General features: G+C 33.2%; 1 protein-coding gene across 1 annotated transcript in view; it reads left to right on the plus strand.

Moving 5' to 3' along the window:
- Positions 1 to 14,805, plus strand: part of LOC108969826 (neurobeachin) — a gene marked incomplete in the record, with an annotated part of 552,891 nt that overhangs the window by 4,937 nt on the left and 533,149 nt on the right. The window contains 1 exon segment of the mRNA XM_018934817.1: positions 1 to 884. Coding sequence (XP_018790362.1) covers positions 726 to 884 — 159 coding nt within the window.

Raw genomic sequence — 14,805 nt, forward strand, 5'->3', positions numbered from 1 at the left:
TAAATATAAAAAAATATTTAAATTGTAAAAATATATACAAATCGATATATCTTTGCACAGCAAACTGCATAATTAATACTAAATACAAACTTTATATAATAATAAACGCAATTACTTAATCGCAACATTTAAATGTGTTATTAGTGCAAATAAATTATTCCAAAATAAGCGTTCTTAAAACGCTCTCTCTCTTTCTCAAATCACTTAACGAATCAATCAACGTGTAATTAACTAACCCTGACAGCTTAAGCGTGTTACATACATACATACATATTACATAATTTGTGTAAAGTTCGGCAAAAAGAAAACACGAAAAAAACACCTCAAACCTAATTTTCGTTTAAAGTGTCTATCAAAATCAAAGCTCTGTTGTACGTCCTTGCATCCATCCATCCAGCTATCAATACCCTTGCATTTCAAATGTATTTACGTAATAATATGTAACATATGTTGTGCATTATGTGTGCCCCAAATAAAATCAAATTGAAAAGTGTAACCTAATTCCAATTTCATTATTTAGTGTGTCACAAAAAAAAAATAATAATAATAAGAAAATAGAAAAAATTAAAATTTGAAATCATTTAATTCAAATATTCGATATATTTGGATTTGTGCATTATCCCTATTTATGTGCTTAAAATACTAAAACAAAAATTGTGCGTGTGTGTGTCGTGTAAACAAAATCAAACTGTTCTAAAAACTAAATAAATAATAAAACTTACAAAATGGCGGACTTAATACGTCCGCCGTTTAGTGATATTAAGCGGCCAGACGAGATCGTCAGGATGACCACCGCCGACAACTTGAAGTTCGCCGTACTCATCGGACTGATCGAGGTTGGTCAGGTGACCAATCGGGAGGTCGTCAACACTGTTTTACATTTGGTAAGTCTATGCTGTATTTTTTACTGTTTTATTAGTTTTCAGTGATTTTAAGCAAAGCGGAGCTAATAATTATTCAAACCACGTCTCACTGATGTTTTCTACATTATTTTTCTATTTTAAATATTTTGTGTTGTTGTTGTTAAAACTAAACGTATATTATTAGTTGATTTAAAGTTATTTGTTGTTCTAAAAGCGATCGCAGATCACAAAAGACCTAAGCAACGAACTAGATATTTATTTTTTTTACCAACGAGAAGAAAATATCTCATCTAAAAAATATTATAAATAAATCCTCATAAGTAAAAAATATTCCATACAAGAGCTTGAGATAATAATCTCTGTAAATTTTCTTGAAGATACCTCAACAGCTGAAAAAGTTCCTTACACAAATTTAGTGCTGATCGTTCAGTTTGTATGGCAGCTATATGTTATAGTGGTCCGATCTATATGAAATATTCACAGATTATATCGCTGTCTTGCACCATAATCGATTTCTTGAATATATTTGGTCAAATAAAAAAATTTTCTTTGTAAGGACTTGATTTTGATGATTTAGTTTGCTTGACTATTATATGTTATAATGAACCGATATCGTTGTTTTCAACATAATAGTACCTTTTTGGAGAGAAAAGAAAATGAGCACAATATCAGATCGTTATCTCAAAAACTGAGGGGCTTGTTCGCATATGTACGGACTGAGGGACATGGCTCAAGCGACTCAACTCGCCATGGTTTGAAATTATTGTGACTCATTTATCTAACGAATGGAGTCCGATAATGTTTAAGTTCTGAAATAATCTCTCATACGTTCAGCGGCTTTGTTCAAAGAACTTGTTGACAGTTCTAGACATGAATATTTTCCGTAAAAATAAATATCTATTTTCTACAACTGCTGTAGTACAACATAGCGTCCAATTGAAAATCTTCCGTTTTTCTAGTACATTGTCGAATGATTTTCTCTTTTTATATCCCTGGTTTTCTCGAGCAAAAAGCGACCTATGTTGTTTTCAATAATATGTTCTCATATAAAAAACGAAATATTTTATTCCAAATTTATATTATTCCGAACGTAAATATTTTACAAAGATATTATATGTTATACCTGTTTCATCAAGATCGGTTTAGTAGTTCGCGAGAAATTTTTACAACCAATTTTGAAAACACAAACTTCTCAAGGCTGTATCTCCAAAATTATTACTCGGATCAACTTGAAATTAGGACAATATTCTAGATATGTTATAGAATTAAATAAATAAATACAATAAATAATTTTTTTAGTGTCCGTGAAACCCAAGTAACCCCTTAGGAAGTCATATCCTTTTGCAAGTCAGAAAAAAGCGTGTTTCTGTGTTTGTTTTTGTAAAGCCATCTTATCTAATAAATATTATATCAAAAAATCTATATTTGCGGAATTTTTTCCATTTTAATATCTACCGTTTCATTTTTAATAAATTTTGATGCACTTGTTTCCGTAGTCTATCTCACGTAAGACTTACGAAAAAAAGTGCTTTGCGGTGAAGAAGATTTTTTGTTTAACATTATCTCAAATCCAAAACTGGAAATCTGAAATAAATTAATGCACTAATTATCGTAATGATCGAAGAACAAGTCTATGTTGTGATTTTTTTACAAAATGACAGCTTTGAAAAAGTTAATTTTTGTGACAAATTTTACACTTGAGAGTGACTTAAAATATCGAAATTATTATACAATGCTTATTCTTTGAATTAAATAAATTTAGATTTGACAAATTTGTACAGAAGGTGTAGAAATTTCGAGCCGATCGGTTCATAGTTTCGAAGAAATTTTCCTCACCGACTCTGTAAACATATATTTGCCGAATTTTCAGAAAATATTTTCAAATATATTGGCCTAATTCTAAGATTTACAGAAAACTCCGTTTCAACTTTTCCTTTTAGCTTCGACTTAAACATGAAAATGCTCCCTGCGCCTCTTCTTCAACGACTTTTCCCAATGCTTATTTCTTTCGTCCGTATGTGAGGAGAGGAAAAGCTTCCACCAGTGACCTCTGCGTTGCAGTGATCAAAGATTTCAGGAATGCAGTTGTGGCAGGAGAGAGTTTCGGCGTGTTTTTGTACGTATCTCTCTTATATCCAGATTCCCTGAGGCTTAGAACATACTTCGCAGCAATTTATCTACCCGAAATGTCCACGGCTGTTATGCCTAAAATGGCTTTAAGTGCAATTTTTCTTGTAGTCCCTACAGCATATAATAGATATTACATATGTAAAAGTATAATATTTTTTTTTTTTGTGAAATCCAAAAATGAATATAACCCCTTAGGCATATTGTATGTTCGATTCGCCACACTGCCATTTTAATAAATAACCCATCTGCAAATGATAAATGTAAAATACGTATTTTATAACATTCCACTATTTTAAACCACATTTAGTTAAACAGAAATGTCAATTATATTCTTTAGTGACTGAAACTAAAATATATGATAAATGTGCGCGACGCGTCCTGCTGCTAAACTAGTTTTGTGAACAAGTGTACTTTTGCCATTTGCCATTCGTTCGAGCCAAAAATTCAGTATTTGTTTTATCATAAGTATGGTTGTGTGTATTTACATTTGAGTGGATATTTACGCAGCCAAAAGGGATGTACTTGTGCATATGCCAGTTTCACTTTCAATTAAACTGAAAAACTCGATCGGCAAACAAGTTTAACAACGAAATTCCAGAGGCAGCCAGACAAACAAGTACTTGCACAACCTGAGGGAACCAGTTACATACAGATGCATGCATACATCACATGTACTAAGAACGAATAGAAAATGTGGTTGAAATGCACTTGCATATTTTAATGTTCTCAAGTATACACGTAACTACTTGCTTGAAAAAAGAAGTGTAAGTATATATATTATACCGATATGAAGGGCGTTTAAAAATATTTACTTTTTTACTTTCAAACTAACTTTTTGTGCGGATGCTTGTTTTGGATTTGCCAAATTTGAAATAGTGGCGTGTCGAATAAACTGGTATAATTGCATTAGACTGGCATAATCAAAATGAGTTGGCGGTTATATTATTTGTATGTAGCTTCCAACTCTCTTTCATTGATTTTAACTGAGGAATTTTGTTGCTGCTTTCAAATAAGAATTCTTTGCTAAAGGAAGGAGTTCAAAAAAGTGAAAATTTTTCAACATTGTGGTATAAATACTTATTTTTAAACAGAAGAAAAATCCTATTCGAACCATTCGGCATTTTTGCAAGTACTTTGCGCTCAGCTTTGTAAACCTATATCAGCTCTCAAAACATGTAAACACAGTCAGATTTCTCAAATTTTCACAAATTTGTACAACTATAATTAATAAACACGGAAAAATTACAATATTCAATAATAATTTACTTTTCGCAGAATGAGTGAAAAAAATATTACATTCTCTGAATATTTCCCTCATTACCATAAAACTGCACATTCACATACATATATAGTTTCAAAAGCACGTGAACAATTCATACAGCAAATATATAATCGACATGTGTGTAAGTACATATGTAGTCAGCAAGTGTACTGGATTGTTTGACATTTATAGAATTTCTATTCTTATATCAGCTTGCAAATTAGCTTATAACTGAGCGCAAAAATTAGCAATATAATTCCCAAATATAAATGAAAAAATTTCAATGAAATAAATATGCAAAAGCTTGCTGGGGAAAAATATGCTGCAATATATAATTTTAAAATAGCATTTCGAAGCAAAACAAGTAAAAACGTTAACTTCGGGGGCATGCACATATGAATACCCTGAAAAAAAAATCATACAAGCATTTGATTTCGATCGAACCGTTTGTAAGAGAGCTTTATACAATAGTGGTCCGATTATAACAATTTCTGCGGCGATGACATAAATGCCTTAGGCAATAATCCATGCCGTTTTGCTTGAAGATATCTCATCTCATTTTTATACAAGCACTTGATTTCGATCGTTCTTCTTTGGGAGATAATGAACGTGAGCATAATTTAAATAGATATCTTAAAAGTTGAAGACTAGTTCGCTATAGGATCTAAAACCGCTTTAATTTCTTAAGGCGACGTTTAAAAATGATCTGAATAAACCGATATCTCAAAAACTGACAAACATATTTTTATGATCCCTAAAAAAATTCACCCTTAAAATCGCTGACCCGAAACCGATTTTAGAACCATAGTCTCTTAGACAAATTGTTCAGAATGATCCGTTAAATATATCCCATATAAACGATTTGTCGTTTTTTTTGGCTTCTTGAAAATCAACCCGCTCTAACGGGCATGGCTAAATTCATTTAGCCCCTCATGTTGATCAGATATACTTATACATAATAACTATGTACATATATTTTATTGGGTCTCTGCCGTTTTCTGATTAACATTTTTTACTGTATAAGTATGCCTACCTACTTAAGTACTACTTTGAGCAAAAATCGTAAGACTTTGTTCATAATTTCAAAATTCCTTATTTATTCTTTAAAATCTATGTCGCTCCCCTCAAAGTAATACCCATTGCCAGAAGTCACACGGAGCTAAATTATTGGAAAAACTCACGAAGAATCGATGCAGTATGCAACGGTGCAAAGGTTGTCGACCCATATTTCCGGCATCTTTTTACAATAAGCTTCCCACAAACGACGCATAATATTGAAATAGTATTCCTTGCTGACAGTTTGGCTGATCGGTAGGAATACAGAGTGCACCACACCTCGATAATCGTTAAAAACTGTAAACATATTGTTGATTTTGACTTGCTTTGACGTGTTTTTTTTAACTTCGGCCAAGCTTTGCCACGACACTCGGCCGACTGTTCGTCTGTTTCGGAGTTGTGAGCATAGAATTAAGACTCATCATCAGACACAATACATTTAATGACATCCTGGTAGTCGAAAAGCATTGTTTCACAGAAGTTAACGCGACGCTGTTTTTCGAAAAAAGTTGATTGATTTAGGAACCTTTCACTTTTCTTGGGCCCAAATAATTTTTCAAAATGTTTTTCACTGATCAATCCGATATTCCAACGATGCCAGTGGGATCTCTAACTGTTAACCGTCGATTCTCAAACACCAATTCCTTTACTTTATTGACGTGTTGATCATCAGTTGATTTTGATGGCCGTCCTGGACGTGGTTCGTTGTCAACGCGTACTCAACCCTCTATGAATAATTTTTACTAATCAAAAAAACCTTTCTCGCGACAAACAATTATCACCCAAGGTTTTTTTCCAACATTTTGAACGTTTCGGCACTAGAAATATGTTTCCGTAAACAAAATTTAATGGCATTTCTTTGTTGCATAATTTCACTAATCGCAAAAATCATCGACTTGCACTTTATGTACTTCAGAAAGACAAGCGTGGACTAAACACTAATTATTATTTTTTTTTTGTATACTCTGCTCATTATGCCTGATACCAACAATGTTTGCTTGAAGTTAATGTATTTACACGAGAAACACGTAAGTATTTACTTCATGTCGATGTTTGGTTAAAGTCGTATATGCCCTTACTATTTTATTTTTATGTATTTCATTTCGCTAGCTTTTTTGGTTTATACAGTTGTTATATATTCGATTAAGGTATTTCCAATAGTTAAAATACTACTTTTTAATTCATTTACGTAGTCAAAGAACCTCCTAAATGTTTTCTTTAGCACTACCGACATGCAATACTGAGTAAATTGCGTACCTCTACATCGTATTTGCTGAGTGAATTTTGGATCTTTGGTATACTCGATTTTGTGTTGAGAAATATCAAAACCGAGCCTTCAAATTCAAGTTAACCATCACAAGCACCGCCCGAAGTATTAGATGTAATTTATACTTTGCATGAAAATGACTGCAAAATAAATTTAAGTTTGATTACAAAATTGTTAAGTGACACCTCTCTAGGGCAACTAAGTACGCCTAATTGAGACTTGATGTCTTTAATAGTGAAGTTAGAGCGTGGGTATTTTTCAAATCTACAATGTTGTTTCTTAATAAAATTTAAAACATTTTAAAAATCATAGACGCCTTTCATGTCAAAATGCCTTTTTAAAGTTAAGAATTTCTTATCGGCAAGCGTGTATTAAAATAAAATGGTTTTAAAACATTCTTTCGTACTAACACGTCACCCAAGTTGTTGTGGTCACGACTTCAACTTACAATTTCAACGAAAGTTAGAAAAAAAATATTTCTTCATTTTTGTAATTTTTTATAAGGGCTTAGCAGAAAGCGCGTTCCTTTGTATCTGAGTGTAGTAATAATGTAACATTTAATCAAATTTTTGTTGGATTAGTTTCAAAAAACTCAAATATTTTTTCTATGTATCAAATTCTTTTATAATAGTATTATTGAAATTTAGAGTGATTTTTTCATAAATACTTAATTAAGCAAATTATTAAGGAATAAGTCGTATTATATATAAAATGCAGCTGTTTATACTCTCGGATAACCGAATTTCATTAAGGGATTATATCTTATTCTCAACTTTGTTTGCCTATATATTGAAAGTGCATGAATTTGAGAATATTTTTCGAAAAATGCAAGTTGATCCGGTAAATATTTTTGAAACTTGTGTGCATTTGTAAGAATTTTTTCTCCGAAGCGTTGTTATTAGAGTCGGTGTATAAATTTCTGTGAAATGGCTAGACTGATTGACTTGAAAACTTTATATAATCTTTTAGAAATATTTGTCAAGTACAGATCAGAGAAATAAGATTTTTGTTAACAATTTCTATTTTTTAAAGTCAAAGTAAAGTTTAAATTGTAAGTCTTTTTATAATGAAGTCGCTATTTTGCCAATATTTTAAATTTCGACTAGTTCTGCTATCATTATCTGAATTTATCTATTGTGATAATAAATTTTTTTTTGGGTTTGAGATAATTTTTTGCAGACAAATCTTGCTCACTATTTGACAACGTTTTTAGGAAACCCTCCTGCATCTGGACATCGGCTATGGGTTCGAGTGAATTAAAAATTTTTCTAAATGAAATGCCGTTTATTAAAATACATATAATACATCATTTCGTAAATCTTCATTATCATTTTGATTTATTAAAGCGTTACATGGGTTTCCTCGGCTAAAAACAGCCCTTTTTCAACATTTTTTTCTCATATAAAAAATAAAATATTTTGCTAGAATTTTTTATTGTTATAAACATAGACTATTAACAATGAAATTCTGAATTTTTTTGAAAAAAGTATTTTATACTCGACCATTGCGATGTCATTTCCGGTGACTCATCAGAAAAAGATGCGACCGCGTCTTCAGGGTAACGCCTTACAGGATAATTTAAAGTGAAAAAGTGCGTGTTTTATTTAAAATCTTAACTTAGAACTTGGACGAAGTAAAAAAACTGAAAATTGGATTTTTGGCAGACCTTTTTACAAAAACAAATTAAAATTTGAGTGAAAATTTTTTAATATTTTTTAGCCCGTAAACTCTTGTAGCCCCTTAAGCTATCGTCTGTTAATTACTTTGAAAAATGTAGATTGACCATGGTTGCCATTTTGTATCAAATTAACGATTACAAATTTAGATATATTTTTAGAGCTCTTGACTTGCCTAATCCTTTATCAACTTTACAAAACTCGGCTCATATACATATGTATATGTTCTTATATATGGTATATGTACATATATGTATGTTATATTTATATAACGAGTATCTTGAGATTATCTTGCTTAAAAATTTGATATCGCATGCAAACAGCTGTAAGAACTTGAACTTGAAAGATACTCGAATGCCAGCGACTCTAAAATGTCACACATTCCATAAATATTTATTGTTTATAAATTCTATGAATTTGTGTATTATCTCCGTTAAATATTATTCTCTATACATTCAAACGTCTTTATGGCTTGAGTGCAAAAAATGCAAGGTTATTATATATAATATGTTTTTAATCCATCTGCTTGCACTTGTCTGTGTAAATATATATTTAATTTGACACATATGCAAGCAATAAATGTTGGAAAAATCACTTTGCTGTGTTTGCCTAACCAAGTGGAATACGGAGTTGAATTCTTTGTTGGCCGCTTCCATCATCAGCACTCGTTTATCTTATCATTCTTCGACATTACGCTTTGATTTGGATATTCTCCCCACATGCTTGTTATCTATAGATATATGTATGTACAGCTCGTCATAAAACAACAACCACAACCGGCCGGTTTTCATATATGTATCTCTGTGTGCGTGTGCTTTAGGTATTTACCTTCTGCTTTTCTTCTGTGACTTCGCACTCTCAGCATTTTGCCGCAGCGCCTGGCTTGTTTATTGTAGCGTGATCGGTCACTATCGCGTTGTTTTTTGTTTTTTTGTGATTCTCATATGCTCGTATTCTCCGATAATTCTCTGCATATTCATTTTGGCGGCATATCCATATTCGTATGTGTAATCGCTTACGTTGCTTTATAGCGCATTATTTGCTGAAACATTTCTATGGGAAAAGCGCGTTTAGGTATATTCCATAGTGTTGTCAGGTGCTAATGAAGTCATAGAAGTTCACAGTGGTTTAAAGTTAGTTTTGGATCCAAAACGGCGCGAAGAAGCAGAATGAATGAGCAGAATTCTTCGTGTGCCTTAACTAAACTTCTGAAACGCTCACTGTAGACAAAAAATATAAGTAACAGTAGGTAATAAACGTAGATATATCACAATCTTCTTTGAAATTCCTATCATCATACAAATCATTGTTAGACGCTAACCGAAACTTTATCTAAGGGTTCCAAGATCCGGAGGTGACGTATAGAATATTGGCCGTAATACGACTTAGATGGTCTATTTGTTGAGTCCAATTTTCGATGACTTGTTCGAACATTTAGACTGGCAACTGGCGAATGACATAAGTGATACTTTGCTTTGTCCGCATAGTCTTTAGTATGACGATGTGTTATCATACGATCTTAGTGGGTAATCGACTGGTTTCAAACGCGTAGTTATCTGCTCACCGAAGTCTTCTCTCAACAAATCCATTGACTGGTTCAATGTGTGGAAAGTAGCGCCGTCTTGTTAAAAACAAATGTCGCCGACATCACGAGCATCGTTATGAACCGTCGTCATTGCGGGTTACGCATCACAAATCACACTAAATTGTTGTTTTTTCTTAATGAGCTGGCAGCTCTTGAATCTTGCTCTTCGTCTCTTCTTTTGTACATTGTATTATACTTCCACATAATCCTTTTATGACATTTTTATAATCCGCAAAAATAATTTTTTTAGTTTACAGCAAAATTTTGTCATAAGAAATAACGAAATCTTGGCGCTTTCCTAGGCCTATGCGCCTCTCTGTTTGGGGGGAAAAAATTAACTGCTCAAAACTTAGATACAATCGTAGCGTGATTTGAAAAACCATATTTTGAATTGGTGAAATCTGAACTTGAATTTTAGTTACGAGCAGCTTTGAGCAGCTTGAGTAACAGCTTAGCTTGATTAAAAAACGTATATCCTGTACTTCCGATTTTAAAATCGAATTTTTGTCAAGTAGCGCTTAGATGTCAGGTTAACTTGATGACTCTTAATGCATATCCTGAACTTGAGTTATTGTGAAGTGGAGCTTACATAACAGTTGAAGAAGTTATTATACTGAATTTTTGTCAAACTCAGCTGCGATATCAGCTAAGCTTGATTATGAGGGTCATATCTTTTAGTCAATCGTATTTTTAATACAATGATAAAGAGGTCCATATACTGAACTTGATTTTTTGGTATGTGGATTTCAGAAATTTTATATATCAAATACCAGCTTAGTACGGAATGAAAGTTCATAACTCTGTCTATAATGTGTGCCAGTACTACTGCATATCAATGTCTAATAATAAATTTTAATTAATAATGATTTATATTCCGCATTTTGCTAAAAATTTACTTTCCTCTACAATTTTTCCTCTCTTGAAATAAAACCACTTGAATTTTTTCAACTCACCCATAATGTAGAACACCCGTAACACCATTGTTATGTTTTATGAATATTTAAAAGAATTAACTTCAAAAGAGTATAATAATATACTCGTTCATACTCGCAAACATACTCACATTGATGGATATATACAATCGTTTATAGTATATTTGCACAATCCGAACCCTCCGTTCTCCGTTCTCGAGGGGCGTGTTTCGGCTGTTTCGTTGCTTTTAGCTGCGGTTGACGTGAAACACAAAAATACAATTTTCAATTAAGCTCACTCTTCACCATAACAAGTAAATAGGGTAAACATGACGCTGAAGTGGAAAAGTAAAGGTAGAAAGTTATCTGAACAGCAACAGATAAGAGAAACAGAAATTCGCAGTAAGGGGAGTAGCAATGTATGTATAGTATGTGCGTCAGTTTCTTCGAATGAACGGAAGTGATGAACGCAGAAAATTCTCCAATTTGTTTTATTTGAAATAAATATTCGGTAATTGTAGGTTAGGTTTGTTTATTTTAATTGGTATGGGTTGGGGAAATATGTTATATCGCTGCAAATATAAAATCAAAAGGTCTTTAAAATTATGAGTTTATTTCGTCTTATCACCATTCAGATAATCGCAATAATTTTAATTCTACAATTTTTATCTTAATCATCCGAATTGTTGCGATAAATAATGTAAAATAGATAATAAATGCACTGAGCTCAATACGTTTCCTATGGCTTTTCTTTTTACCGAAAGAAACCTTCGAAATAAGCCCAATTAAGAGATTGATCTGATAGTTTCAGTCATAACAAGGATTACAATCAAGATCTTTCATAATATATGTCAAGGTTAGGTTATTTTATGTTAGGTAAGGAGGTTGATCCTAGAAAGGATCTTACTCTCTTAAAAACTGGATCATAAGATCTTTATAGATCGTCAAAGCTATTTGAACCTATCAGAAATTTCTGTAGACGGCTAATATCAATTTCTGGTTCTCTGAAGGTAATACTATCGAAGTGTTTCAGTCCCAGTCTTGCAAAGACAGTGGAGGAGAAAGTGCCTGGATGTTTTTACTTCACCCTCCTTCACTCCTACAAACAAGAAGACAGACAAGGGACAGTTTCCACGATTACGGCAAGAAAAAATTTACTCAATGCAAGTATCTACTTCAGCGGATGTCTTGCGTTCTATACTGGGCAGGAAAAATGGTACCCAAATGAGTTTGAAGTTGAAGTAACTTCATGCTATTCTTAATGAGGACAGACAATTCTTGCGCACAATTATTAACTTCAGCGCTCGGATTGAATGCTCAGCTTCCTGAAAGAGGCTGCATTTCGTAGCAGTACCGTCTCCATGATAGCAGCCACTTTTGCCTAAAAACCACTACAGTGGCCCGGTAGCCTAAATCTAAGATTAGCGTACAGTTTCTTACAGAAAACTCTCCCACCAACCTTCCCGCCTAGCTTCGACACATCCGTGAAAAAGCTCCTCCCCCAATGTACATTTCCCTCTTCCCTCCAGGTATGTAAGCAGGAAAGAAGACTCCATGATTTGCCTCTGCGACACAGTTGTCTAAGATTACAGGAATGCTGTGAATTTCGGCGTGTTCTTGTTCGGACCCCATGATATACCCAGTTTCTCTGACCCTTAGAGCATAATTCGCAGCAATACATCGCTGAAGAAATGTATTATAACTTATCTTTATTTATTTTTGGCAAACCTGAATATTTCTGATACACATATTGGATCGGATCGGAACAAAAAAGAAGAAGAAAAGAATTCACAGAAATATTATAAAAATATCTCTCAGCTTTGCTTGTCAAACACTACCTAAGTTATAAAATTCTTACAAATACAGCCGTACCTCCGAAACTACTTTCCGGATAAATTTGAAAATTTCGGAGAATATTTGTATGTATGTATATTAGTGTGTTTTTTTTTTGAACTATTCATTTTTTTCAATCCCATCATGAAATTTCCTTCGAAATACCCTAAAATAATTCCATGAAAATTTGAGTCCATAATATTAACATTAAGGCCTGCACCAAGGAATGTAAAAATTTTATATAAAAAATACGGGACAATAGTGTTTTTTTATTTTTTAATTTCTATGGCTCAGAGGCATTTTATGGCATCGCTTTGACTTTAGATACATATTCCTCAGAATTGAATACTCTACAAATGTGCCCTTTGCTACAAAGCCGAAACTCACACCGGCAAGGTACTACGGATCTCTAAATCTGACTTTTTCACTAAATTCGTATTTTGAATATATCTCGTAAATGAAAAGACCTATAGAAAAAATGTGCATGACATATTGTACAAAATTTTATTTTCTACAAAAAAGATCCAAGGTCAAAACCGCTATCTTTAATACTTCTCGAGATATTCGGCTTTTTGAGTAAGGCTTTAATTTTATAGATGGTATGTAATAAAAAATCTATGAAAGTTCCATATTTTCGGTATGTCATTAATCGTACATCTTTTATGAACAATTCGTTATCATCTATAACACCTAAGGCCAATATTGAAGAAAGCATTTAAGAGATGATGATATGATCTGGCTTAAAAATTCAACGAAATCCGGAAGAAATCAACTAAACCTCTTAACTACCCTTACTATGAGCATACATACACCTCTCTAACTACCAACCACGTGGCTACGGTCAACACTTGAAACTCAAATTTTTTTCGCTCTTGCCATAATACTTGGCGCGTGTCTGTTCCATACTTTGATGACATTTTATTTCAACTTCTCGGCGAACATGAAAAAAAAAACACCAATTCGATACGAACCGAAATAGTAACAGAAAAGGCAAGGTTGAAAGAATGGATGAATAAAGTATGAGATCAAAATAGAACACGAACAACATATTTTTCATTTATGCTTGTATGTACGTATTTTTGCATTTATGTAAGTATGTGTGTATGCGTATTTGTGTGAACGCGTTTGCTTGTAATAAAATAATGCAGCAGTAAAGGAAAATCGAAACGGGGAAAATGTGGCGGAAAAGCGGAAGCGGAAAAAGTGGCATGTTACGGTGGGCCGTGCAAGCACGAGTGTGTTTGTGTGTGTGTAACGCAGGAATTGAGTACCCAGCAACTGAACTCCAGGCATAAAAAGAAATCAATAAAATATACTATGGAAAAGAAAAATGCCAATGGCTATGATATGCCAGCGTCGTTGTTGTATGGATGAGAAGCATTTCCATTATTATTACTATATTACAAATATTCGACGCGTATGCACGTACGTGTATAGTATATGTATGTACGGATATATGTATGTATGGATGTGCGTTAGCTTGATGATGATGATGACGTTGGAAATACAAATCTGCGAGAAACTAGAACACGAAGGATAACGCTCACAAATACAAAAGCGAAATGAGAACAAAGACGCCGGAGCATAGAAACACACACACACGCGCATATACATTTGTAAGTGGCACTTATTAGGGGTAGTAGTAGTTACGGTAGCGGGGTGGTTTTCATAGTTAGGTTGCTGGCAGCGAATTGCTAAATGTCATTAATAGAAACCAGAGAAACGTGTTTTAACTAAACAAAAAGGGGGAAAAACAACAAAAAAGAAAAAAAAGCAACAAAAACAAAAAATTTCTGTAGTTCAACATCTGGTGAATGGATTGCATGCTAACACAGATAGTGGAAAAAATGCGTTCAACTTGTGCAGGGGATGAGTGAGGATTCGTCGTACTCGTGCGCCGCTGAAGGTTGCACCGGCTGCGTCCTGCTGCAACGGCAAACGTGTTAACATGCACACGGGAAATTTGATGTGTAATTTAGCTAAAATGCTTATTATTTAATAATAATGGATTGAAATTTAGAACCCTGCACTTTTACTGTGTTTTAAGTCTAACATATTTTAATGTACTTTATGAAATCCGAATATTTGATATGAATGGATTGTGCTACAAAATCGACTTAACTTCTTTGTTGCGTTGGATGCAACCAATTTGTGCGAGAGATTGGGCCTTAAGAAAAAAGTCAGCATTCTTCGCAATTAGTCTCCACTGCCAAATGGTGCAAA

The sequence above is a fragment of the Bactrocera latifrons genome, unplaced genomic scaffold (assembly GCF_001853355.1).
Source record: "Bactrocera latifrons isolate USDA-ARS-PBARC rearing strain unplaced genomic scaffold, ASM185335v1 scaffold_0, whole genome shotgun sequence".
Lineage (NCBI taxonomy): Eukaryota > Metazoa > Arthropoda > Insecta > Diptera > Tephritidae > Bactrocera > Bactrocera latifrons.